Below are 23,497 nucleotides of genomic sequence, written 5' to 3'. Positions count from 1 at the left end.
AATTTTTTGGCTGCACCTCAGAGGCAGAAACAGTGACTTGAGAAGGCATCAGTTAGCTGCTTTCCTCCCTGGGGTTCTGCTGTTTTTGTTGGCCTGCAAAAGAGCAATCTGAATCTTAATAATAGTGTATGGTATGAAGTGCCTACAATATGCTAAAGCACTGTCCTGAGCGCTGGGGTAGATAGAAGATAATCAATCAATCAATCAATCAATCGTATTTATTGAGCGCTTACTATGTGCAGAGCACTGTACTAAGCGCTTGGGAAGTACAAATTGGCAACACATAGAGACAGTCCCTACCCAACAGTGGGCTCACAGTCTAAAAGGGGAAGACAGAGAACAGAACCAAACATACCAACAAAATAGGATAAATAGGATAGAAATGTACAAGTAAAATAAATAAATAAATAAATAAATAAATAAATAGAGTAATAAATATGTACAACCATATATACATATATACAGGTGCTGTGGGGAAGGGAAGGAGGTAAGATGGGGGGATGGAGGGGGGACGAGGGGGAGAGGAAGGAAGGGGCTCAGTCTGGGAAGGCCTCCTGGAGGAGGTGAGCTCTCAGCAGGGCCTTGAAGGGAGGAAGAGAGCTAGCTTGGCGGAGGGGCAGAGGGAGGGCATTCCAGGCCCGGGGGATGACGTGGGCCGGGGGTCGACGGCGGGACAGGCGAGAACGAGGTACAGTGAGGAGATTAGCGGTGGAGGAGCGGAGGTTGCGGGCTGGGCAGTAGAAGGAGAGAAGGGAGGTGAGGTAGGAGGGGGCGAGGTGATGGACAGCCTTGAAGCCCAGGGTGAGGAGTTTCTGCCTGATGCGCAGATTGATTGGTAGCCACTGGAGTTAGCGCTCAATAAATACCATTGATTGAGCTTTTCAGGGGGCAGGAAGGGGAGAGGGAAAAGGGGTCAGAGGACGAATCAGCTCTGTCGCATCATCTTGGGTTCATCATGGAACCAGTTCTGCTCAAGAATCCCTAGAAGGGGTCAACAGCAAGGGAGAGGGGTGGTCCTCCATGGCCTAAGGACTGTGTATACATGTCCACCCCCATGTTCCCCAAAAAAGCAGCATGGACTACTAGAAAGAGCACAGGCCTGAGGGTCAGAGGGCCTGGGTTCTCATAATCAGTTTGGACACAGTCTCTATCCCACATGGCGTTCACGGTCTAAGAGGGAGAGCTGGTATTTAATTCCTATTTCACAGATGAGGAAACTGAGCCACAGCAAAGTTAAGTGATTTGCCCAAGGATGCATAGCAGGCAAGTGGCAGACCCAGGATGAGAACCCAGGCCCTCTGACCCTCAGGCCTGTGCTCTTTCTAGTAGTCCATGCTGCTTTTTTGGGGAACATGGGGGTGGACATGTATACACAGTCCTTAGGCCATGGAGGACCACCCCTCTCCCTTACTGTTGACCCCTTCTAGGGATTCTTGAGCAGAACTGGTTCCATGATGAACCCAAGATGATGCGACAGAGCTGATTCCTCCTCTGACCCCTTTTCCCTCTCCCCTTCCTGCCCCCTGAAAAGCTCAATCAATGGTATTTATTGAGCACTAACTATGTGCAGAGCACTGTAGTAAGCGCTTGGGAGAGTCCAATAATTAGCAGGCACATTCCCTGCCCATAGCGATCTTACAGCTGGGCACTGTTCCCAGCTCATGGTTGGATCATATGTTTCGGGGCCTGTTTTCGAGGCTGACGATATTGGGAGTGAGTCTGCATTCATTCGTTCAATTGTATTTATTGAGTGCTTACTGGGTACAGAGCACTCTACTAAGTGTAATATTAGACAGAGTCCCTTCCCTCAATGAACGTTTTCAGAAGGAACCTCCCAGCCCAGGATGATGTGGTCTGGGCCTTATAAGAGGGGGTGGTGTGTCGTCGGTGTGCCGTGTTTGAGATTGTCAATGTAAGTGGACCACCCAGAGGCTGGCATGAACCATCAGCGCTTAGAACAGTGCTCAGCACAGCACATAGTAAGCGCTTAATAAACACCATTATTATTATCTGTGGACCCTGACAATCAATCAATCAATCGTATTTATTGAGCGCTTACTATGTGCAGAGCACTGTACTAAGCGCTTGGGAAGTACAGATTGGCATCACATAGAGACAGTCCCTACCCAACAGTGGGCTCACAGTCTAAAAAGCACGTGTGCCCATGGGCAGGAGGGTGTGTGGGTAGGGATTGTCCGTATTTGTTGCCGAATTGTTCTTTCTAAGTGCTTAGTGCAGTGCTCTGCACACAGTAAGTGCTCAGTAAATACGATTAAATGAATTAATAATAATAATAATAGCATTTATTAAGCGCTTACTATGTGCAAAGCACTGTTCTAAGCGCTGGGGAGGTTAACAAGGTGATCAGGTTGTCCTACGGGGGGGCTCACAGTCTTCATCCCCATTTTACAGATGAGGTAACAGAGGCCCAGAGAAGTTAAGTGACTTGCCCGAAGTCACACAGCTGATAAGTGGTGGAGCCGGGATTTGAACCCATGACCTCTGACTCCGAAGCCCGGGCTCTTTCCACTGAGCCATGCTGCTTAATGAATTAATTCATGAATTATGAATGAATGAATGTGGGAGGGTTGTGCCCTTTCCCCTAGTAGTAACGTAACTCATTTGAAGGCCCATCCTGTGCTGCGGCCCTTCTGGGTGTCTCGGACACCACGCTGAGCTCCCCTTACCCTGACACCACCCTGATGACCGTCTTGACTCACTGGACCCCGTCTCCCGCTCCCCCCGCCCCTTCCCGCGTTCAGGTGGACCAGCTGAAGTGCAAAGTGAGCCGGCTGGAGGAGGAATGTTCCCTGCTGAGGAGGCACAAGGGCCCCCCGAGCCCTCCGACGGGGGCTCCCGGCCTGGAGGAGCAGGAGCAGAACGGCCCCGACCTGGTGCTGGAGCTGCAGGCTGAGAACCAGAGGCTCACGGCCTCACTGCAGGAGCTGCAGGAGGGACTGCAGAAGGTAAGGGCCATGAGTCACTTGGGGAGCGGGGGCCCCCAGGCCCCCTGGCCTGCGTCCCATTCTGGCCTTCCGTCCCTCGCCTGGCCCCACGGCCCTGTCAGCAGGAAGGCGGGCGGGCCGGACCCTGGCTGGCTGGCAGACCCAGCCCTCGGGGGGCCATCTTGGCCTCGGCCGGATTCCAGACCACTGACCCGTGCAGGGCTTGGCCCCTGCCTGCCCCTCTCTGTTCTATCGGGAGCGGGCTGGCGGGAGAGTGAATTTCATGGATCACATTGATTCAGTGCCCACTGGCCGGTTGGGAGTGGAGGAGGCAGGAGGAGCAGCTGCAGGGCCTGGGCAGTGGTGGGCGTTGGTTTGGGGGTGTGTCCGCTGGCATGGAGTGTGGGCAGGTGGAGCCCGGGAAATGCCTTGGCCTGAGTAGTTCTGTAGTGTCTTGGGTTTTTGTTTGCCCTCTGACTTAGCTGGTAAGCGGAACGAAGGCAGGAACCAGAACCGTTCACCCTGGTCGGGCCAGCACCGTGTGCAGCATGGGGCTTAATCCAGCATCGCTGGATTGGGAGGGAGAGGGGGTGAGGCACCACGGCGGAGGCCGATGCCCTGGGCTGGCATCCCCTGCGACATACCCCAATGCCAAGGGTGATGGTCTCCGCCGCTCCGTCCCCCCCAGGAGACACTGGGCAGAAGCGGGGGGCCGGGCTCTGAGCGGATCCTGCTGGACATTTTGGAGCACGACTGGAAGGAGGCCCAGGACAACCGACAGGAGCTTTGTCAGAAGCTGCACACGGTGCAGGGGGAGCTGCAGTGGGCCGAAGAGCTGAGAGACAAGGTAGGGTGCCACCCGCCCACCTACCTGACTGCCTGTTGGCCCTCCCTCCCTCCATCCTGCCGGGCCGGCCCCATCCTGGGCTGAGGGCAGGGCTCACCTGCTCTATCCCGTCTCCCCACAGTACCTGCAGGAAATGGAGGACCTGCAACTGAAACACCGGACGCTGCAGAAGGACTGTGACCTTTACAAGCACCGCATGAACACTATTCTGGCGCAGCTGGAGGAGATTGAGAAGGAGCGTGACCAGGTGAGCTGGACGCTGGGCTCGGCATGTCCGGGAGTCTGGCATCGCCACGCCCGGAGGGAGGCACCCGACTTCTCTCAGTTGTTCCCCACCCATCGCTGGTGGAAAGAGCAGGGGTCTGGGTGACGGGAGACCCGGGTTCTGATCTGCCACTTGCCAGCAGGGTGACCTTGAGCAAGTTGGTTCACTTCTCTAGGCCTCAGTTTCCTTATGGGGATCAGATACCTGTCCTCCCTTTCCCTTAGACTGTGAACCCCAGGTTAGGGACCGTGTCTGACCTGATTATCCCGCACCCATCTTAGTGCTTAGCACATAGTTAAATGCTTATATATCACAGCTTTTATCTTTGTCACTGCTGGTTACTCAGCCTCCCTGTTCTCATCATGTGGCAGGAATAATAATAATAATAATGGTGGTATTTGTTAAGTGCTTACTATGTGCGAAGCACTGTTCTAAGCCCTGGGTGGGGGGATACAAGGTGATCAGATTGTCCCACGTGGGGCTCACAGTCTTAATCCCCATTTTCCAGGTGAGGTAACTGAGGCACAGAGAAGTTAAGTGGCTTGCCCAAGGTCGCACACCTGACCTCTGACTCCTAAGCCCACGCTCTTTCCACTGAGCCACGCAGACTACAAAGCCTCAGGGTCTGCTCTTGCCCTGGAGAGGGCCCAGGGAACTGGACAACCTGCCTTGCTTTGTTCTAAAATTTTCGTTATCCAGAAAAATGTAGGGGGCCCAGAAGCTTGGGTGCTCTTTTTTTCCTCTTCCTCCTTCATGGGGCCTGGTGAACATTCCCTCGGCAACCTCCTGGGGTTCATTTATGGAGGTCAGCCTTTCTGGGGGTCCCCTGCTGCCCTCTCAAGCCCTCCCCATCCTTTGCCTGCAGGCAATCCAGAGCCGGGACCGGACCCAGCTCCAGTACTCCCAGAGCCTGGTGGAGAAGGACCAGTACCGCAAACAGGTGCGGGGCCTGGAGGCCGAGAGGGACGAGCTGCTCACGTCGCTGACCCGCGTGGAGGGGGCCAAGAGCTTGCTGGAGGCGCAGCTGCAGCGGGCTCAGGGCGGCCTGGGCATGAAGGTAGAGGGCGTGGAGGGAGGAGGGAGGTTGGTGGGGGCAGAGGGAGGCTGGCAGGAGGTGGAATGGGAGGAGGAGAAGAGGGACAGGACAGTAGAGGACTTCCAACCCGAGAAGTAGGTTGCAAGGAAAGTGGGAAAGGGCTGGTCCAGTTGAACATGGATGGAGCAGGAAATGGGTGGACCGCAGGTTGGAGCAGGAGAGGCCAGCTGTCTCCCTGACCTCTCTCCGGTGTTTCCTCTCAGGCCTGCACATCCTCCCACTCTCTCTGCTCCAACGTCAGCAGCACTTGGAGTCTCAGTGAATGCTGCCCGTCCCTGCTGGGGGCCCCCGAGGGGCCAGGGGAGGCCACCGTCCCCGGAGGGTCCGAACAACAAACACTGGTAAGGAGGAGGACCGGGGGCGGCCAGTCCGTCCCCAGCTGCGTGGACCGCACCATTTGAGGTAGAGGGGCCAGGGAAGGGGGTGTCGCTCCCTGCTAGCACTCCAGTGACCAGCCCTGGCCCTGAGGCATGGGAGCCGGTTGCCCCTTCAAGACTTTCTGCCCAAAAAGATATCTCCTGGAGGGAGAAGCAAAGAGATGCCCAGGTTGAAGCAGCCCGCAGTCAATCACGAGCACCCTCCTGACCTCTGGCAGAAAGGCTAGCGGGGTTAACCAACTGCTTGGCTATCTACTGGCGAGTGGGCATGGCATGACTGATTCCATTCCTGGCTTCGTTCCTGTGTGACCTTGGGCAAGTCACTTAACTTCTCCCTGCCCCAGCTCCTCAGCCTCCAGCAATCTGCCGTCCGCCAGCACGCTGGGAACACTGGGAAGGTGACAAACGGGCCCCCAGATGGGAAACAGCTTGGAGTTTGTGGAATTCAGGGGGTGGGGGAGGGTGGCAGCTCTGGGAATCAGGATGTTATTGCTATTGTTCCGTCCGCAGGAGACCACGGTCAGCGAGAAGGAGATCAACCGGCTCTCTATCCTCCCCTTCCCCCCCAGCGCGGGCTCCATACTCCGACGGCAACGGGAGGAAGACCCCGCACCTCCCAAGAGGTAACGAGAAGCGGCGTGGCGTAGCGGGTGGAGCGGCTTGGGAGTCAGGAGGTCGTGGGTTCTAATTCCGGCTCCGCCACTTGTCTGCTGTGTGACCTTGGGCAAGTCATTTCACTTCTCCGGGCCTCAGTTCCCTCATCTGTAAAATGAGGATTGAGACTGGGAGCCCCACGTGGGACCGTGTCCCACCCGATTTGCTTGTTTCCACCCCAGCACTCAGTACAGTGTCTGGCACACAGTAAGCACTTAACAAATACCAGTTATTATTATTATTACCAGATGGAGGGAGACGGCTCCCATCTCCCCCACCCCACCTTAGGTGCTCCCGCTTTGTAGCAGTTCCATCCTCCTCCCATGGTGGTGCCGGGATCATGGTGGATAAACAGGGCCCTCTCCGACAAGAATGGGGTGGCTGACGGGAGTGAGGATTATGGGGACTTGGGTCCCTTGCCACTCAGCTTCTGCTGCCTCTTCCCCTCCCTCCCTCTCTCTCTTGCTTCTCCAGGTCCTTCAGCAGCATGTCCGATATAACAGGTAACCCAGGAGCCCAAAATTGAGGGAGGGGGGAAGATGGGGCAGGTTGGGGAGACTGGCACATAGGGTGCCAGGGTAGGCAAAAAGCAGCAACTAATACCAGCAACAGTCCGCTAGACTGTAAAGTCATCACGGGCACAGAACGTATCTACCAACTCTGTTATTATTGTACTCTCCCAAGTGTTTAGTACAATGTTCTGTCTACATTGTCTACAGTAAGCACTCAAAAAATATGATTGATTAAGCTAATAATAGGACCATGACTCTGTCTCAAGCACTGACCTGAGCACTGAGGTAGGTACAAGATCATCATGCAGGACCCAATCCCTGTCCCACATGGGGCTCGCTCAAAATTTGAGTAGGAGGGGGAACAGGTATTCAACTCCCATTTTACAGATGAGGAAACTGGGGTCCAGAGAAGTGAAGCGACTTGCCCCAGGTCACACAGCAAGCGATTGGCAGAACAGGGATTAGAACCCAGGTCCATGACTCCAGGACCTGTGTTCTTTCCACTAGGCCATGCCACTTCCATGCTCCTTCTGCCGGCAGCGCTGAGAGCAGGTTGCTGGGCCGTACTGGGGGCAGTCTCTGAGAACCCCAGCGTCCGGGGCCCCTCCTTCGAGAGATTGAGTCATTCAATCCTATTTATTATACACTTACTATGCGTGGAGCACTGTACTAAGCACTTGGGAGAGTGAATTACAACAATAAACAGATTCCCTGCCCACAATGAGCTCGATCTGGCCTGGTCCCCTCCCTTGGGCACCCTCCGAGGACCTGTTTTGGGGTCCAATTCCTGGGAGCGTGCCCAAGCCCAACAGGACTCTTCCCTTGGCCCTCCTGCATAGCCAGATCTGGGCCCAATAGCCCTGTAGTCTGTAGAGGATACAGTCTCCACTGCCTGCTTCTCTGCTCTTCTCCCAGGAAGCGTTACCCTCAAGCCCTGGTCCCCTGGCCTGTCTTCGTCCTCCTCCTCGGACAGTGTGTGGCCCGGTGGGAAGCCGGACCCCCTCCTGTCCCACGGCAGTGACCTAGAGCTCTTGAACAGGTAATTAATAATAGTAATTGGGATATTTAAGTGCTTTTTAAATGGTATTTGTTAAGCATTTACTATGCGCCAGGCACTGGGCTGAGCATTGAGGTAGAAGATAATCATGTTGGACCCAGTCCATGTCCCACATGGGATTCCCAGTCTTGATCCCCATTTTACAGATGAGGTAACTGAATCCCAGAGAAGTTAAGTGACTCACCCAAGATCACACAGCAGACAAGTGGCAGACCTGGGATAATAATAATAATAATAATAATAATAATGATGGCATTTATTAAGCGCTTACTATGTGCAAAGCACTGTTCTAAATGCTGGGGAGGTTACAAGGTGATCAGGTTGTCCCATGGGGTGCTCACAGTCTTAATCCCCATTTTACAGATGAGGTAACTGGGGCCCAGAGAAGTGAAGTGACTTTCCCAAAGTCACGCAGCTGACAATCAATCAATTGTATTTATTGAGTGCTTACTGTGTGCAGAGCACTGTACTAAGCGCTTGGGAAGTACAAATTGGCAACATATAGAGACAGTCCCTACCCAACAGTGGGCTCACAGTCTAAAAGGGGGAGACAGAGAACAAAACCAAACATACTATCAAAATAAAATAAATACAATAGATATGTACAAGTAAAATAAATAGAGTAATAAATGTGTACAAACATGTATACATATATATAGGTGCTATGGGGAAGGGAAGGAGGTAAGATGCGGGGGATGGAGAGGGGAACGAGGGGGAGAGGAAGGAAGGGGCACAGTCTGGGAAGGCCTCCTGGAGGAGGTGAGCTCTCAGTAGGGCCTTGAAGGGAGGAAGAGAGCTAGCTTGGTGGATGGGCAGAAGGAGGGCATTCCAGGCCCGGGGGATGACGTGGGCCAGGGGTCGATGGCGGGACAGGCGAGAACGAGGCACAGTGAGGAGGTTAGCAGCAGAGGAGCGGAGGGTGCGGGCTGGGCTGTAGAAGGAGAGAAGGGAGGTGAGGTAGGAGGGGGCGAGGTGATGGACAGCCTTGAAGCCGAGGGTGAGGAGTTTCTGCCTGATGCGCAGATTGATTGGTAGCCACTGGAGATTTTTGAGGAGGGGAGTAATATGCCCAGAGCATTTCTGGACTAAGACAATCCGGGCAGCAGCATGAAGTATGGATTGAAGTGGGGCGAGACACGAGGATGGGAGATCAGAGAGAAGGCTGATGCAATAGTCCAGACGGGATAGGATGAGAGCTTGAACGAGCAGGGTAGCGGTATGGATGGAGAGAAAAGGGCGGATCTTGGCAATGTTGCGGAGCTGAGACCAGCAGATTTTGGTGACGGCTTGGATGTGAGGGGTGAATGAGTGGCGGAGCTGGGATTTGAACCCATGACCTCTGACTCCAAAGCCCAGGATCAGAACCCTGGTCCTCCAACTCCCAGGCTTGTGCTTATCTACCCCAAGCACTGTACTAAGCACTAGGGTACATAAAAAGATAATCAGGTCAGACACAGTTCCTGCCCCATTCCCAGTTCTAACTGGGAGGGAGAGTGACTTGCCCAAGGTCACACAACAGACAACAGACAGGGATTAGAATCCAGCCACTGTGACTCACAGGGCAGTGCTCTTTCCACTAGACCATGCTGCTTCCCCTCTGTCTTCAGCGAGGCCTCCCCAGAGGGCGAACAGTCATGGGCCTCAAGGGGAGGGATAAAAAATCAGGGCTGGGATGAAACCTGGGCAAGAGTTGTTCATTCAGTCGTATTTATTGAGTGCTTACCGTGTACAGAGCACTGTACTAAGCTCTTGGAAAGGACAAATCGTCAACATATGGAGATGGTCCGTACTCAACAACGGGTTCATGCTCTAGAAGAGTCAACTGAGTGATGCCTTCAGCCTGAGACAGAGCCGACCAGATGTTCTTCAACTCTCAGAAGTCAACCTAGAGGAAATGGCCATACATTGGGGTGAGAGGGGTAGGTTAGAAAGCAGGAAGGACTTATTGGAAGTAAGAGGGTCAGGCACTGGTGCAGAATTTAAATTCCTGGTCACTGTTCTGAGGTAGACCCCCTCCCCCATTTATTTTGGGTGGTTAAGTGGCAGCCTGAAAGCAGGAGGTTGGGCCAGATGACCATGGAAGGTCTCTGGGTTTTATGATTTTTACCCCGCCTGTCTCCCCCAGTGGTAGTGGAGGCTGCCCAGTCTGGTGTAGGGGGGAAGAGAGAAACTCGTCCATCTCCTCCCCTTCTCCCACCGATCCCAATCCTCTCGGCCCCCAGGACCTCCCTCTCGGAATGGGCTGGCGCTGGACTTAGAGGAGGAAATGGTTTCTCTCTTCCTGGAGACGGGGCTCCCGGGCGTCAGCGGGAGCAAGGAAAGGGAGGGGAGGAAGAACGCGTTCCCGGACCCGGAGCCGGGTGGGGCAGAGCAGGGGCAAAGGTCTCAGCGCAGCCCCTTCCCGCCCCCGCCAAGCGCTGTAAGCAAAGGAAGGAGTGCACACAGGGAGGAACGCCAGGGCCTGCAGCCGGAATCACAGTTCCCGGCCTGCTCCCACGTGCCTTGCGTCCAGACCCTTCCCCGCGCCCGTCCCTTGAGGGGTGGGGTGGATTTGTGTGTGGGTCTGTGTGTGTTCATTCAATTGTATTTGAGTGCTTACTTTGTGCAAAGCACTGTACTAAGCGCTTGGGAGAGTACAACGGACACATTCTCTGCCCAGGTTGTGTGTGTGTTCCTTTCCCTCCCTGTCGTGTGTGTGTGTTTGACCTTCCTCTCCCATCCCGGCCCTGTCCATACGCAGAGTGTGTGTGTGCGCCCACGCATACACATTAGACTCCCCTCTAAACCCCTCCCATTTTGTCCCTGTCCCTAGACGCTGTGTGTGTGTGTGTGTGTGTGTGTGTGTGTGTGTGTGTGTGTGTGTGTGTGTTGTGTAGTAGTGAGTGTGTCATACAAATCCCTGCAGGCAGCAAGTGCCGGAATTCGCATTGTTTTGTGTGGAGAACGTTTCGGTGGGGGTGGGAGCTTGGTTTCGATGGCAGGAACGCCCCTTCCGTCCGTCCCCCTCCACCTCCCCCCCTGCCCCTTCCTCCTGCCCCCCGGCCGCCCTTCCTCTGGGAGTCGGAGCGCAGGAATGCTGGGGGCCGAGCCGGCGGGTTTCACTCTCAGGACGGCGCTGCCCCACGTGGTGCCATGACCGAGGCTGGGGAACAGTACTGCCCCCCACCCTAACCCCAGAGTTCCCATCCTGCTCAGTTTCCTCTCTTGTTCCTTGAATCGGCTCCTCGGCCTTCCCTCCTCCCCTTTCTAGAGCCCCATCTCTGACCTCAGCCCAAGGGACAATCCCCAGGACCCCTGCCCAGCTCTGCCTATGACCCCAGCCCAGAGGGCAAGCCCCAGGACCCTCACCCCTGCATCTCCACCTCTGACCCCAGCCCAGGGCCAAACCCCAGGGTCCTCCCCCTGTCTTCCTCAGTGGCAGGCTACAGCAAGGCAGAGCAGTTGCTTAGCTAGGGTGTCTCTGTGGAGAGAGGGCAGAACCTCAGGACTCTCAGGTTCTCAGGGCTTGTCCATAATGCTGCCCGCTGATTAGCTGGAGACTCGATCCCACCCCACCTGGGCATTGAAATGAGAAATTTCTGCCGTTAGCTGAAGGGTGCGTGGGACAGAGTCCCATGGAGGAATGGACTGGGTGACCTCCAGGGAGCTCTCCCTGTCCAAGGAGTCTTGAATTCTCTGGAAAGCTGCAGGAGCCCCAGGGAAGAAACCAGCTGGGCCCATCTGGGGAGGAGAGTTGTGGAGCCGATGATTAACGCTGTCGGTTAAAATGATACGAGGTCTGATGAGGCGGAGGGCTTTGTGGGCTCCTAGTGGGGCCTTTCCCGACCTCGGCAAACCCCTGCAAAGCTTGAGGAGCAGTGTGGCCTGGTGGAAAGAGCATGGACCTGGAAATCAGAGGATCTAGGTTCTGCCACTTGTCTTCCATATGACCTCAGGTAAATCAGTTTACTTTGTCTGTGCCTCAGTTACCTCATCTGTAAAATGAGGATTAAGACTGTGAACCCCAGTGGACACGGACCATGTCCAACCTGATTAGCTCATATCTATCCTAGAGTTTAGCGCAGTGCCTGGTACACAGTAGGGCTTAACAAATACCATTGAAAAAAATGTAGGGGGAGGAGGAGGTGGGGAAACTGGAGGATGAGGAAAGGATCAGGGTGTGAGAGAATGAACTGCCCACGGTCTCCATCACCACTGATTTCAGGATCTTTAAGCTGCGGCATGAGGTCTCTGAGTTAGATGCAAAGAGCTGCATGAGTAGGATCTTTGGCACTAGAGGAGGGAGGAGTGGAATTCTCTTCTCCGGGATTTGAAAATGAGGATGGCCCAGTGAACTTGCTGCCTGATGGCAGTTGCGGGGGACTAGATGAAGTCCCAAGGCCTGCTCTTGCCCAAGCAGACTGGTTTCCAGCTGTAGCTGCTTTTCCGCTCAATCCTTTCCTCTCTCGAAAGGCAATTTCTTTGTCATTTTGCTTCATTCAGTGCTTCCCTCCCTTGAGGACTCAGAGTGATGGATCAAGAAAATCTGGGCCGGAAATAATAATAATAATAATGTTGGTATTTGTTAAGCACTTACTGTGTGCCAAGCACTGTTCTAAGCGCGGGGGTGGGGGGATATACAAGGTGATCAGGTTGTTCCTCCTGCTTCTAGGTGGGAAGCAGCATGGAGTAGTTGATAGAGCACAGGCCTAAGAGTCAGAACGTCATGGGTTCACTTCTCCATGCCTCAGTTCCCTCACCTGTAAAATGCGGATTGAGACTGTGAGCCCCACGGGGGACAGGGTGTGTGTCTCACCCAAATTTGCTTGTATCCACCCCACCACCTAGTACAGTGCCTGCCACATAGCGAGCCCCCCCTTTCCTCTGTTCCTCCTCCCCTCCTCATTGCCCCTACTCCCTCCCTCTGCTCTGCCCCCCTCCCCACCCCACAGCACTTGTGTATATATGTACATATCGATCAATCAATCGTATTTATTGAGCACTTACTGTGTGCAGAGCACTGTACTAAGTGCTTGGGTAGTACAAGTCGGCAACACATAGAGACAGTCCCTACCCAACAGCAGGCTCACAGTCTAGAAGAGCGGGCACATATCTATTAATCTATTTTATTAATGATGTGTATATATTCATTCAATCATATTGAGTGCTTACTGTGTGCAGAACAAGCAGCGTGACTCAGTGGAAAGAGCACGGGCTTGGGAGTCAGAGGTCATGGGTTCGAATCCCAGCTCCGCCACTTGTCAGCTGTGTGACCTTGGGCAAGCCACTTAACTTCTCCATGCCTCAGTTATCTCATCTGGAAAATGGGGATGAAGACTGTGAGCCCCACGTGGGACAACCTGATCACCTTGTATCCCCCAAGCGCTTAGAACAGAGCTTTGCACATAGTAAGCGCTTAACAAATACCATTATTATTATTGTTATTATTATTACTAAGTGCTTGGGAACTACAAGTTGGCAACATATAGAGGCAGTCCCTACCCAACAACGGGCTGACAGTCTAGAATCTATAATTCTATTTATATTGATGCTACTGATGCCTGTCTACTTGTTTTGTTTTCTGTCTCCCCCCTTCTAGACTGTGAGCCTGTTGGATAGGGATTGTCTCTGTTGCTGAATTGTACTTTCCAAGCGCTTAGTACAGTGCTCCGCACACAGTAAGCACTCAATAAAGACGATAGAATGAATGAATAAAAGCACTTAACAAATACCATTATTATTATTAGAGAAGCAGCATGCCTCAGTGGAAAGAGCCCGGGCTTTGGAGTCAGGGATCATGGGTTCAAATCCCGGCTCCGCCAACTGTCAGCTGTGTGATTTTGGGCAAGTCACTTCACTTCTCTGAGCCTCAGTTACCTCATCTGTAAAATGGGGATTAAAACTGTGAGCCCCCCGTGGGACAACCCGATCACCTTGTAACCTCCCCAGTGCTTAGAACAGCGCTTTGCACTTGGTAAGCGCTTAACAAATACCATCATTATTTCATTATTATTATTAAGTCGAGGCAGAAGAGGATGGGTGACTCGGCAAAGCGCTTAGTACAGTGCTCTGCACACAGTAAGCGCTCAATAAATACGATTGAATGGGTGAAAAGTTTGTCCAGCAGAGGGCAGGGTTGAGTTGCTCTCTGTCAGATTCATTCATTCAATGGTATTTATTGAGCGCTTACTGTGTGCAGAGCACTGTACTAAGCGCGTGGGAAGTAGAAGTTGGCAACATATAGAGACGGTCCCTACCCAACAGTGGGCTCATCAGTTGTGGCTGGAATCACTGGGGTCAAAGTCCCCTCTTTCCTCTCCTGACAGCCCAGTCATCCTGGGATCTTTTCCCGACCCCCCTTCCGATGTCACACTCTTTTCCCGGCATCCCCGCTTGTGCCCTTTCCGCAGGTCTCTGGTCAGACAGGCGTCCGAGCTGAACCCGCCCGGTGGGCCGGAGCCCCCTAACAGAGGGCCAGACGGCCCGGCATCTCTCCCCGGGGGCCAGTGTGGGGCCCCGCGGGGCCAGGAGCCCGAGGGGGCCCAGCAGGTGAGCAGGTCACAGGGGAGGAGATCTGTTCTGCTCCCGTCTGGGACACAGAGCCTTGGGGGCTGGGGTCACTGGATTGAGGGGGCAGCGAGGGTGGAAGGGCAGGGTTTCATCCTGGGATACAGAGGACTCCAGCTTTCTCCTGGGTTAACCCCAGGAGGGTGGGATTTGGGGTGGTGGGATGGACTTTTCTGGAGTCAGTGTACCCTACAGAAGCGGTGTGGCTTACTGGAAAGAGCATGGGCTTGGAAGTCAGAGGACCTGGGCTCTGATCTCTGGTCCACCACATGTCTGCCGTGTGACCTTGGGCAAGTCACTTAACTTCTCTGTGCCTCAGTTCCCTCATCTGAAAAGCTGTGTGGCTCGGTGGCAAGAGCCTGGGCTTTGGAGTCAGAGGTCATGGGTTCAAATCCCGGCTCCGCCAATTGTCAGCTGTGTGACTTTGAGCAAGTCATTTCACTTCTCTGGGCCTCAGTTCCCTCTTCTGTAAAATGGGGATGAAGACTGTGAGCCCTCCGTGGGACAATCTGATCACCTTGTAACCTCCCCAGCGCTTAGAACAGTGCTTTGCACATAGTAAGTGCTTAATAAATGCCATTATTATTATTATTATTATTATTATTATTATTATCTGTAAAATGGGGATTCAGACTGTGAGTCCCATGTGAGACAGGGACTGTGTCTAACCTGATTGCCTTGTATCTACTCCATCACTCAGAACAGCGTTTGGCACATGATAGAGAAGCAGCGTGGCTTAGTGGGAAGAGCCCGGGCTTGGGAGTCAGAGGTTGTGCGTTCTAATCCTGGCTCTGCCACTTATCGGCTGTGTGACTTTGGGCAAGTCACTTAACTTCTCTGTGCCTGTTTATTACCTCATCTGTAAAATGGGGATGAAGACTGTGAGCCCCACGTGGGACAACTTGATTACCTTGTATGTACCCTAGTGCTTAGAACAATGCTTGGCACATAGTAAGCGCTTAACAAATACCATCATTATTATAATAAACGCTTAACAAATACCACAATTATTATTATTTTTCCTCTGGCCTCCCCTGCCTCTCCTTCACTTCACTCCTCTCCCTGCTCTAGACCCGCTGCCCTGGGGTTGCCCTGGCACTGGTGAGGAGAATAAGGGGATGGGGATGAGGAGAACGTACATGGAGCCGTGGCCATGGAGATGAACCAGGGGCAGAAGTCCTGGTGTCCGGCCTGCCGGGTGGCCAGAGGTGGTTGGGATGGAAATGAGGGATTCCCCCACCTCTGGTCACCCCCTGCCTTTTCCCGGTTTCCCTCAGCTGAGAGGGGATCCCGCAAGCCAGGAGGACCCCAGCTCCCAGGAGTCATTCCCCTTGAGGCTGCTGCATTGGAACGAGCCCTCCGCTCTTACCCTCCTGCTTGATTCCCAGGGTGAGTGTTGGGGTCAGAACCGCGGCCCTGGGACCGGGAGCAAGGGTGGGAGGGGAAGGCGTTCCTTCGTGCCCAAGCTCTGGGAGGGCCCCCCCACCCCCAGGCTGAAAGGAGTTCCTTGACTGGAACTTGCTCATTGACTGTGAGACCCTTGGGGTTTGATGTCCATGTCTAATTCAATCCATCATATTTATTGAAAGCTTACAATGAGCAGAGCAGTGTACTAAGCGCTCAGGAGAGTGCAGTACAACAGAGTTGGTAGACACGTTCCATGCCCATCAGGAGCTGACAGTTTAATTCCCATCTGTATACTGTTTCCCAGTGCTTAGTACAGTGCTCAGCGTGGTTTAGTGGAACAAGCCCGGGCTTGGGAGTCAGAGGTCATGGGTTCTAATCCCGGCTCTGCCACTTGTCAGCTGTGTGACTTTGGGCAAGCCACTTAACTTCTCTGGGCCTCAGTTACCTCATCTGTAAAATGGGGATTAAGACTGTGAGCCCCACGTGGGACAACCTGATCACCTTGTATTTCCCCCAGCGCTTAGAACAGTGCTTCACACATAGTAAGCACTTAACAAATACTATTATCATTATTATTATTATTATTATTATTATAAATACCATGACTCCCTTCCAGTTTTTTGGGGACAGAAAGAACCTTAAGAAACAGCTCTCTCCCTCCCCCCAGCCCAATACCACTGCTGGGGCGAAGCAGTGTGGCCTAGTGGAAAGAAACTCAGGTTCTCATCCCTGCTCCCCACTTGCCTGCTATGGGACCCTGGGCAAGTTGCTTAGCTTCTCTGGGCCTCAGTTTCCTCATTGGTAGAGTGGGGATTAAATATCTGTTCTCCCTCCTCCACAGACTGTGACCCAGCTGCTTGTCTTGGGCTTAGTGCAGTGCTTAGTACAGTGCTTGGTGATGACTCCCCACCCCCTTCTAGACTGTGAGCCCGCTGTTGGGTAGGGACCATCTCTATATGTTGCCAACTTGTACTTCCCAAGCGCTTAGTACAGTGCTCTGCACACAGTAAGCGCTCAATAAATACGACTGAATGAATGAATGACTCTGGAGAAAAGGCGGGGCTGTCTCCAACCTAGACATCTCTCTCTCGGCCTCCCTTTCCCCCCATTTCTGGATGTCTTATGTGGGAGCAGTGTGGCCTAGAGGAAGGAGCATGTGTTGGGGAGTCAGGAGACCTGAGTTCTAGTCCCAGCTCTGCTACTGGCCTGCTGTATGAGACTTTGGGCAAGTCACTTAACCTCCCTATGCCTCAGTCTCCCCCACTGTCAAAAGGGGAATAAGATCCCTGCTTTCCTGCCCTCTTAAACTGTGTGCTCTAGGTGAGAAGGGCTCTGTGTCCACTCTGATGATCTAATATCTACCCAGGGCTTGGCACAGAGAAAGCACTTAATCAGTGGTATTTATTGAGCACTTTCTGTGAGCAGAGCACTGTATTAAGCACTTAGGAGAGTATAATATAACCGAGTTGGTAGACAAAGAGGACAGGCTTGGGAGTCAGAGGAAGTGGGTTCTATTCCCGGCTTCACCACTTGTCTGCTGCGTGACCTTGGGCAAGCCACTTCACTTCTCTGTGCCTCAGTTACGTCATCTGTAGAATGGGGATTGAGACTGTGAGCCCCATGTGGGACAACCTGATTACCTTATATCTAGCCCAGCGCTTAGAACAGTGCTTGGCACATAGCGGTCAACAAATACCATCATCATCATTATTATTATTATGCTTCCTTCCCACAATGATCTTTATAGTCTAGAGGACTGTAGTCAATGCCACCCCTGTTATGTGCCCCACCTCCAGCCTGCCAGTCTCTCCGGGACGACGCGGAAGCAGGGAAGAAGGCGCCAGGAGGGCGCTCCTTCTACATCCGAGCCAACCATGCCCTCCCTGAGCAGGCCAACCCGCGGGCCCTTTGCGTCAAAGGCCAGGAGATCCTGCGTGTGGTGGACACCTGCTACAAGGGGCGGCGGGAGTGGTACTGCTCTCGGGTCGACCCCTTGACCCTGCGGGATCTGGACAGGGGGACGGTGCCCAACTACCAAAGGTGAGGGGACACTGGGGACGGGGCTGGGATCGGCGGGGAGCCGGGGTCCTGGATGAGGAGAGGTGGTGGAACCAGGCTAGTGTAAATACATCAATCAGTGATATTTATTGAGGGCTTACTATGTGCAGAACCTTGCACTAAGTGCTTGGAAGAGTACAAAGTAAAGAGTTGGTAGGCAAATTCCCTGCCCACAACAAGCGTAAGGTCTAGTGAAAATAATAATAATAATGATGACATTTGTTAAGCACTTACTATGTGCAAAGCACTGTTCTAAGCGCTGGGGAGGTTACAAGGTGGTCAGGTTGTCCCACGGGGGGCTCACAGCTTTAGTCCACATTTTACAGATGAGGTAACTGAGGCCCAGAGAAGTTAAGTGACTTGCCCGAAGTCACACAGCTGACAGTTGGTGGAGCTGGGATTTGAACCCATGACCTCTGACTCCAAAGCCCGTGCTCTTTCCACTGAGCCACGCTGCTTCTGAATGACCTCATAGTGGGCAGCTGTTCCTCTTGGGAGGTTTTTGAGATGAAAATGTAACGCTAACCATGGTGGCGATGGTTACTAATAATGGCAGTAATGTTGGCATTCATAATGAATGTTGTCTGAGGTCTCTGTTGCCCCATGCCCCCTACAAAGCCCAGAGCCCCTGCCCAAGGGGCCTCCAGTTCATTCATTCATTCAATCATAGTTATTCATTCATTGTCGTATTTATTGAGCACTTATTGTGTGCAGAGCACTGTACTAAGCGCTTTGGAAAGTACAATACAGCAATAAAGCCTTGCCCACAACGAGCTCACAGTCTAGACGGGGGGAGACATGCATCAGTACAAGTAAACAGACATCAGTAGAGAGGTGGACTGGGGTTTAGTGGAGAGGGAGGAAGAAGGCAGGGGGAAGCTGCCAGCAGGAAAAGCATTAGAAATGGGCAGCGGCAGAGACCAGCAAGCCCTTCATTCCCAGTTTATCCCGAGGACCACCTGGAGAAAGTGAGTAGTAAGGAGGAACTTGAAGGAGAGGATCAGGACTTGAGCTTGGGTACGAGGAGCTACTGGGGAAGGATCTGGAGCTGAGAGGAGTGCAAAGAGGTGTGCTTGGCTGGAGGGGAGAGAGATACTGAAGGTTTGGGGCCGGGGTTGGGGTTGACTTGCTCGCTTGCTGTCCGGGAGACCCTCTGATGGGATGTCATTCCTTTGCAGAGCTCAGCAGCTCCTGGATATGCAGGAAAAGTGCCTGCATTCTGGTCGCCACAGGAGCCACCGGAGTAACGTAAGTTGGGGCTCGACTGGGAATGGGGCCGGTGGAGAGTGGCTGTGCCTGACACCCCGCGGGCACCGCCTCAACACTTGATGATGGTGGAGGGTGGTAGGCCCCTGCCCGTTCCCCGTGTCTGGCTGGCCTCCTCTCTCTGGACTGGGCTGGCTACTGGACAGTCAGTCAGACAAGGTATTAATCAAGTGCTAGCTGTGTGGGAGAGTCTGATATACTGCTATTAGAGAAGCAGCATGGCTCAGTGGAAAGAGCCCAGGCTTTGGAGTCAGAGGTCATGGGTTCAAATCCTAGCTCCACCAATTGCCAGCTGTGTGACTTTGGGCGAGTCACTTCACTTCTCTGTGCCTCAGTTACGTCATCTGTAAAATGGGGATTAAGACTGTGAGCCCCCCGTGGGACAACCTGATCACCATGTAACCTCCCCAGCACTTAGAACAGTGCTTTGCACATAGTAAGCGCTTAATAAATGCTATTATTATTATTATTATCTCCATCAAGCCCTTGTCAAGGGGATTAGGACCTCTGTCTGGGCACCTCCTTGATTGTGATCAGTCAATCAATCAATTGTATTTGAGTGCTTATGGTATGCAGAACACTGTACTAAGCACTTGGGAGAGGACAGTATAACAGAGTTGGTAGACATGTTCACTGCCCACAAGGAGCTTACAGTCTAGAGGGGGAGACAGACATTAGTGTAAATAAGTTACGGATATGTACACTTCTAGACTGCGAGCCCGTTGTTGGGTAGGGACTGTCTCTATATGTTGCCGACTTGTACTTCCCAAGCGTTTAGTATAGTGCTCTGCACACAGTAAGCGCTCAATAAATACGATTGAATGAATGAATAAGTGCCTTAGTGCTGAGGGTGGGGTGAATGAAGGGTATAAATCCAAGTTTGAGGGTGATCTGGGCAGGACCCTCCCCCCTAAACTAGATGGAGTCCCTAGCTCCCCCGGCCCCCTCTATTGCCGTTTATCTCTGCCCTGCTGCAAGCATCCTGGGCCTCTAGGGTGGGGGCATATCTGGGCTCAAACCTCTCCTGGTGCCCACCTATCCTCGTCCCTAATTCTGCAGCTGAAGAAACGGGCCTTGGATCAACTGCGCCTCGTGAAGCCCAAGCACCTGGGAGGCCTGGGGGAGTCTTCGGAGCCACTGCTGTCGGAGCCCTGTCCCGGTGAGCCGTGGAGGGGTGACCCTTGGGGTCAGGGTCGGGGGCTCGGAGTCCGGACACACAGGCCAGGGCACAGGGCTCTGTGTGGGGCATGAGAGGGGGCAAGGCTAGGGTTGGGTGGAGGGGGCAGGTGGGTGGAGAGAGAATGGAAGGTGGATCTGGGGCCAGGTAAGTGCTGGGATTCTGTGGGGATGGGGGAGGGAGGGTGCACGGGATCATGGGAAGGAAGATGCTGGGGTTCGTGGGGAAGAGGGTTTGGGGGGGTCCCAGAGAGTAGGGGAGGAGGGCATTGGGGTCTGAGGGGGGCGAGAAAGAGGGGCTGGGCCTTCTTGTATAAAGCTAACAGCTGTGCCTGCCTCCCGCCCGCCCAGAGCCTGACCGGCCCCTGAAGCCGTACAGCCTGGTGCGGCCCCTGGTTGTGCCCGCCCCCCGCCCAGTGGTGCTCTCGCCGGAGTGCCTGGCCCCACGGCTCATCCGGAACCTCCTGGACTTGCCTACGTCACGCCTGGATTTCCACGTGTGCCCGGCCGGTGAGGGCCAAGCTGAGGGGGAGAGGGGTTGGGTGGGAGGGGGGACCACTGTCTGTCCCCCCTTCCCCCTCCACTGAAGGCCGTCCCCTCAACTTCTGCCCACCCCCTCCACTGATGTCCGTCCCCCTGACCACTGTCTGTTGTCCCCTCCGTGGCTCTCTATCCCCCCCACAACTGTCCGTCCCCCACATTGCCTGACCCCTCCTGTTCATCCCCCCTTCTCTTCTCTCTCTGGATCTGGGATGACCCCTCCCCTTCCCCTCCTGCAGAAAGCCTTTTTGGAGAGGAACCACCTGCCTCCTCCGCTCCGGGGGCCCCTAAAGCCCGACCGGCCCCCCAAGGCCCAGGCGGGAGGATCCGGGCCATCCAGGAGTCCATCGGAAAGGTGCGGAAGGATTAGGGTGAACACAGGAGGGGAAGAGGAGGTGGGGAGGAATGGGGAAACCAAGGCCTGCCATGGAGAAGGGATTTGCCCGTATACCGTTTTGGCTGGAGCAGCATCCAGGGCCAGACTTTCCTGGCTCTCTGGCCCAGGGGAAACTGAGGCCCTGGGCAGAGAAGCTCCTTTCCCCAGGTGCTTCAAAGATGTCAGCAGTGTTGGTGCTGGGGACAGGACCCAAGAATCCTGACACCCTGGTGTGGGGGCAGGTCCCTGGGCTCTCAGCCATCCTTCCCACTCCTGTTCACCAGGGACCCGGCTGGGGTGGCAAAGCCACTGACCCCGCTGACTGGGCCTGGCGGGTGGAGAAGGGAGGCTGAATTCCGGCTGTGAACCCGCCTCGGGTAACTTTGCTGTGACCTCCATCCCCACCCCGGGCGGCCACAACCTCCCAAGGCCGGGCAGCTGTGTCGGCCCCGGCCTCGGTAGAGGGAAGGGGATGGAGGGAGGGGGCCCGTGTCTTTGGAAGTCAGCCCGTTGGTGTCCGCCCTGCAGAACAAGCACTGTTTGCTGGAGCTGGGCACCCAGGGTGTGAGGGAGCTGGTCAGGAACGAAATCTACCCCATCGTCATCCACGTCGAGGTGACGGAGAAGAACATCCGTGGAGTCAGGTGGGGGCAGGGCTCCAGGGACGGGGGTGGGAGTCGGGCCTGGGCCCATGAAAGGCATAGGGGTTGGCACTGGACTGTGGGGTGGCATGCGAGGGTAGAGGAAAGGGAGCTGGGCAGCATTTTAAGAGTGGAGAGACTGAGCGGAAGTAGAAGAGGGGAGGGGCTGAAGCAGTATGACACAATAGATAGAGCACGGGCCTGGGCGTCTCAAGGTCATGGGTTCTAATCACTGCCGTCTGACCTTGGGCCAATCACTTCATCTCTGTAGACATCAGTTACCTCATCTGTAAAATAGGGATTGAGACTGTGAGCCCCACATGGGACAGGAACTGTGTTCAATCTGATTTACTTCAGTCCCACCCCAGCACTTAGAACAGTGCATAACAAATACCGTCATGATTATTACTATTAGCTGGGCCAATCTCCATGACCTCTCTCTCTCCCTCCCCTTCCTCCTCCCACGATCTTTTTCTGTGCCTCTGTTGCTCTGTCCCCCTCCCCGCCTCGTGTCCCCTACCCCTGTCCAGGAGCCTGCTGGGACGTCCGGGCTGGCGGGACTCGGAGCTGTTGAAGCAGTGCCGCAGCACGGAACACTCTCTGTGGGGCCTACCCTGTTCCTGGGCCCGCGTGGACGCCCACTCCTGGTCCCACGCCGAGGAGCTGGCCAAGGTGGTCCGAGGCCGCATCCTGCAGGAGCAGGCCCGCGTGGTGTGGGTGGAGAGCGGCGAGATCTGACGTGGGCCCGGCCCCAACCCTCCCACCTCCAAGCTGCTCTGAAGACGGCGGGGACCCCGTTCACTCGCTGCTTCGCCCCCCACAGAAGACCAAGGAGGGGGCCGCCTGCTCTCCCCAGAGCACCAAACCTGATGGTGGTGGACCCAATGCTATTCCCATTGGGAATGTCTGAATCTCCCCCAAGGGGACAGGAGTGGAAGAGGGGTGTGAGGCCCCTCCACTTTAGCCTCTCCCGCCTAGGAGCCCGAAGGAAGCAGGGAAAGCTAAGGATAAACCTGTGAAGGGTAAATGTGTTCTCTGTCTCTCCACTGGTCTGCTTCTCCGCCTCCCTGCCATCTGCCCGTCTGGGCACTGTCTCCCTCCGCCCCACCCGCCCTGCAGCTCAGATCTAGAAGGGTTCCCTCCCCTGCTCCGCTCGCATCCCTCTCCCGCGGAGACGCCAACTCTCATAGGAGCTTTCCCCTACGGATGTGGAGACGGGTCCGCACGTGGTCCCTGCCGCTTCCCCCACATGCACACTCCCCTGCAACTTCACCTCCCGGCCCCACTCCCGCACACGCTCACGCTCTCCAGTCCCCGGTGACGCCTGGCGGAGATTGGAAGCCTTCCTTTCTCTGCAGTAACTGTAGTCTTTATTGTGTATAAATTATTAACTGGGCCTCTTTATTGAAGAGCTGCACATAAAAGAAAATTAAATACCATTTGTAATGGAAACCAACGCCTGTCTGCTCTCCGCCATCCCTCCCACGGGGGATGTGTGTCTGTCTCTCCCTGGCCTCCCTCCTCCTCCAGATCCTCTCCCCTCCTCCGACCCTGGTCCCCATTCATTCAGTCGTATTTATTGAGCGCTTACTGTGTGCAGAGCATTGTACTAAGCGCTTGGGAAGTACAAGTTGGCAACATATAGAGACGGTCCCTACCCAGCAGCGGGCTCACAGTCCCTTGCCCCCGCCGGGTGGGTCTCCAATATCTGCCGCCTTTTAGGTCTGCTCCGCC

General features: G+C 54.4%; 1 protein-coding gene across 1 annotated transcript in view; it reads left to right on the top strand.

Annotated features, from left to right (window-relative positions):
* Positions 1–23,178, top strand: part of CARD10 (caspase recruitment domain family member 10) — a 28,113-nt gene extending 4,935 nt beyond the window's left edge. Inside the window, exons 5-21 of the mRNA XM_038756882.1 lie at positions 2,763–2,966; positions 3,634–3,792; positions 3,914–4,039; positions 4,923–5,114; positions 5,357–5,494; positions 6,041–6,153; positions 6,659–6,687; positions 7,612–7,735; positions 14,143–14,281; positions 15,577–15,688; positions 17,503–17,746; positions 18,943–19,012; positions 20,090–20,189; positions 20,558–20,716; positions 20,986–21,101; positions 21,651–21,766; positions 22,294–23,178. Of these exons, the coding sequence (XP_038612810.1) occupies positions 2,763–2,966; positions 3,634–3,792; positions 3,914–4,039; positions 4,923–5,114; positions 5,357–5,494; positions 6,041–6,153; positions 6,659–6,687; positions 7,612–7,735; positions 14,143–14,281; positions 15,577–15,688; positions 17,503–17,746; positions 18,943–19,012; positions 20,090–20,189; positions 20,558–20,716; positions 20,986–21,101; positions 21,651–21,766; positions 22,294–22,501 (2,349 nt within the window). The 3' untranslated portion in view covers positions 22,502–23,178. The remainder of the gene's footprint in view (positions 1–2,762; positions 2,967–3,633; positions 3,793–3,913; positions 4,040–4,922; positions 5,115–5,356; positions 5,495–6,040; positions 6,154–6,658; positions 6,688–7,611; positions 7,736–14,142; positions 14,282–15,576; positions 15,689–17,502; positions 17,747–18,942; positions 19,013–20,089; positions 20,190–20,557; positions 20,717–20,985; positions 21,102–21,650; positions 21,767–22,293) is intronic.
* Positions 23,179–23,497: the final 319 nt, after the last annotated feature.

This window comes from Tachyglossus aculeatus, chromosome 14, assembly GCF_015852505.1.
Source record: "Tachyglossus aculeatus isolate mTacAcu1 chromosome 14, mTacAcu1.pri, whole genome shotgun sequence".
In the NCBI taxonomy this organism is placed as follows: Eukaryota; Metazoa; Chordata; class Mammalia; order Monotremata; family Tachyglossidae; genus Tachyglossus; species Tachyglossus aculeatus.
The sequence above is the reverse complement of the archived record's forward strand: the minus strand, read 5'-3'. Positions and strand labels throughout refer to the sequence as shown.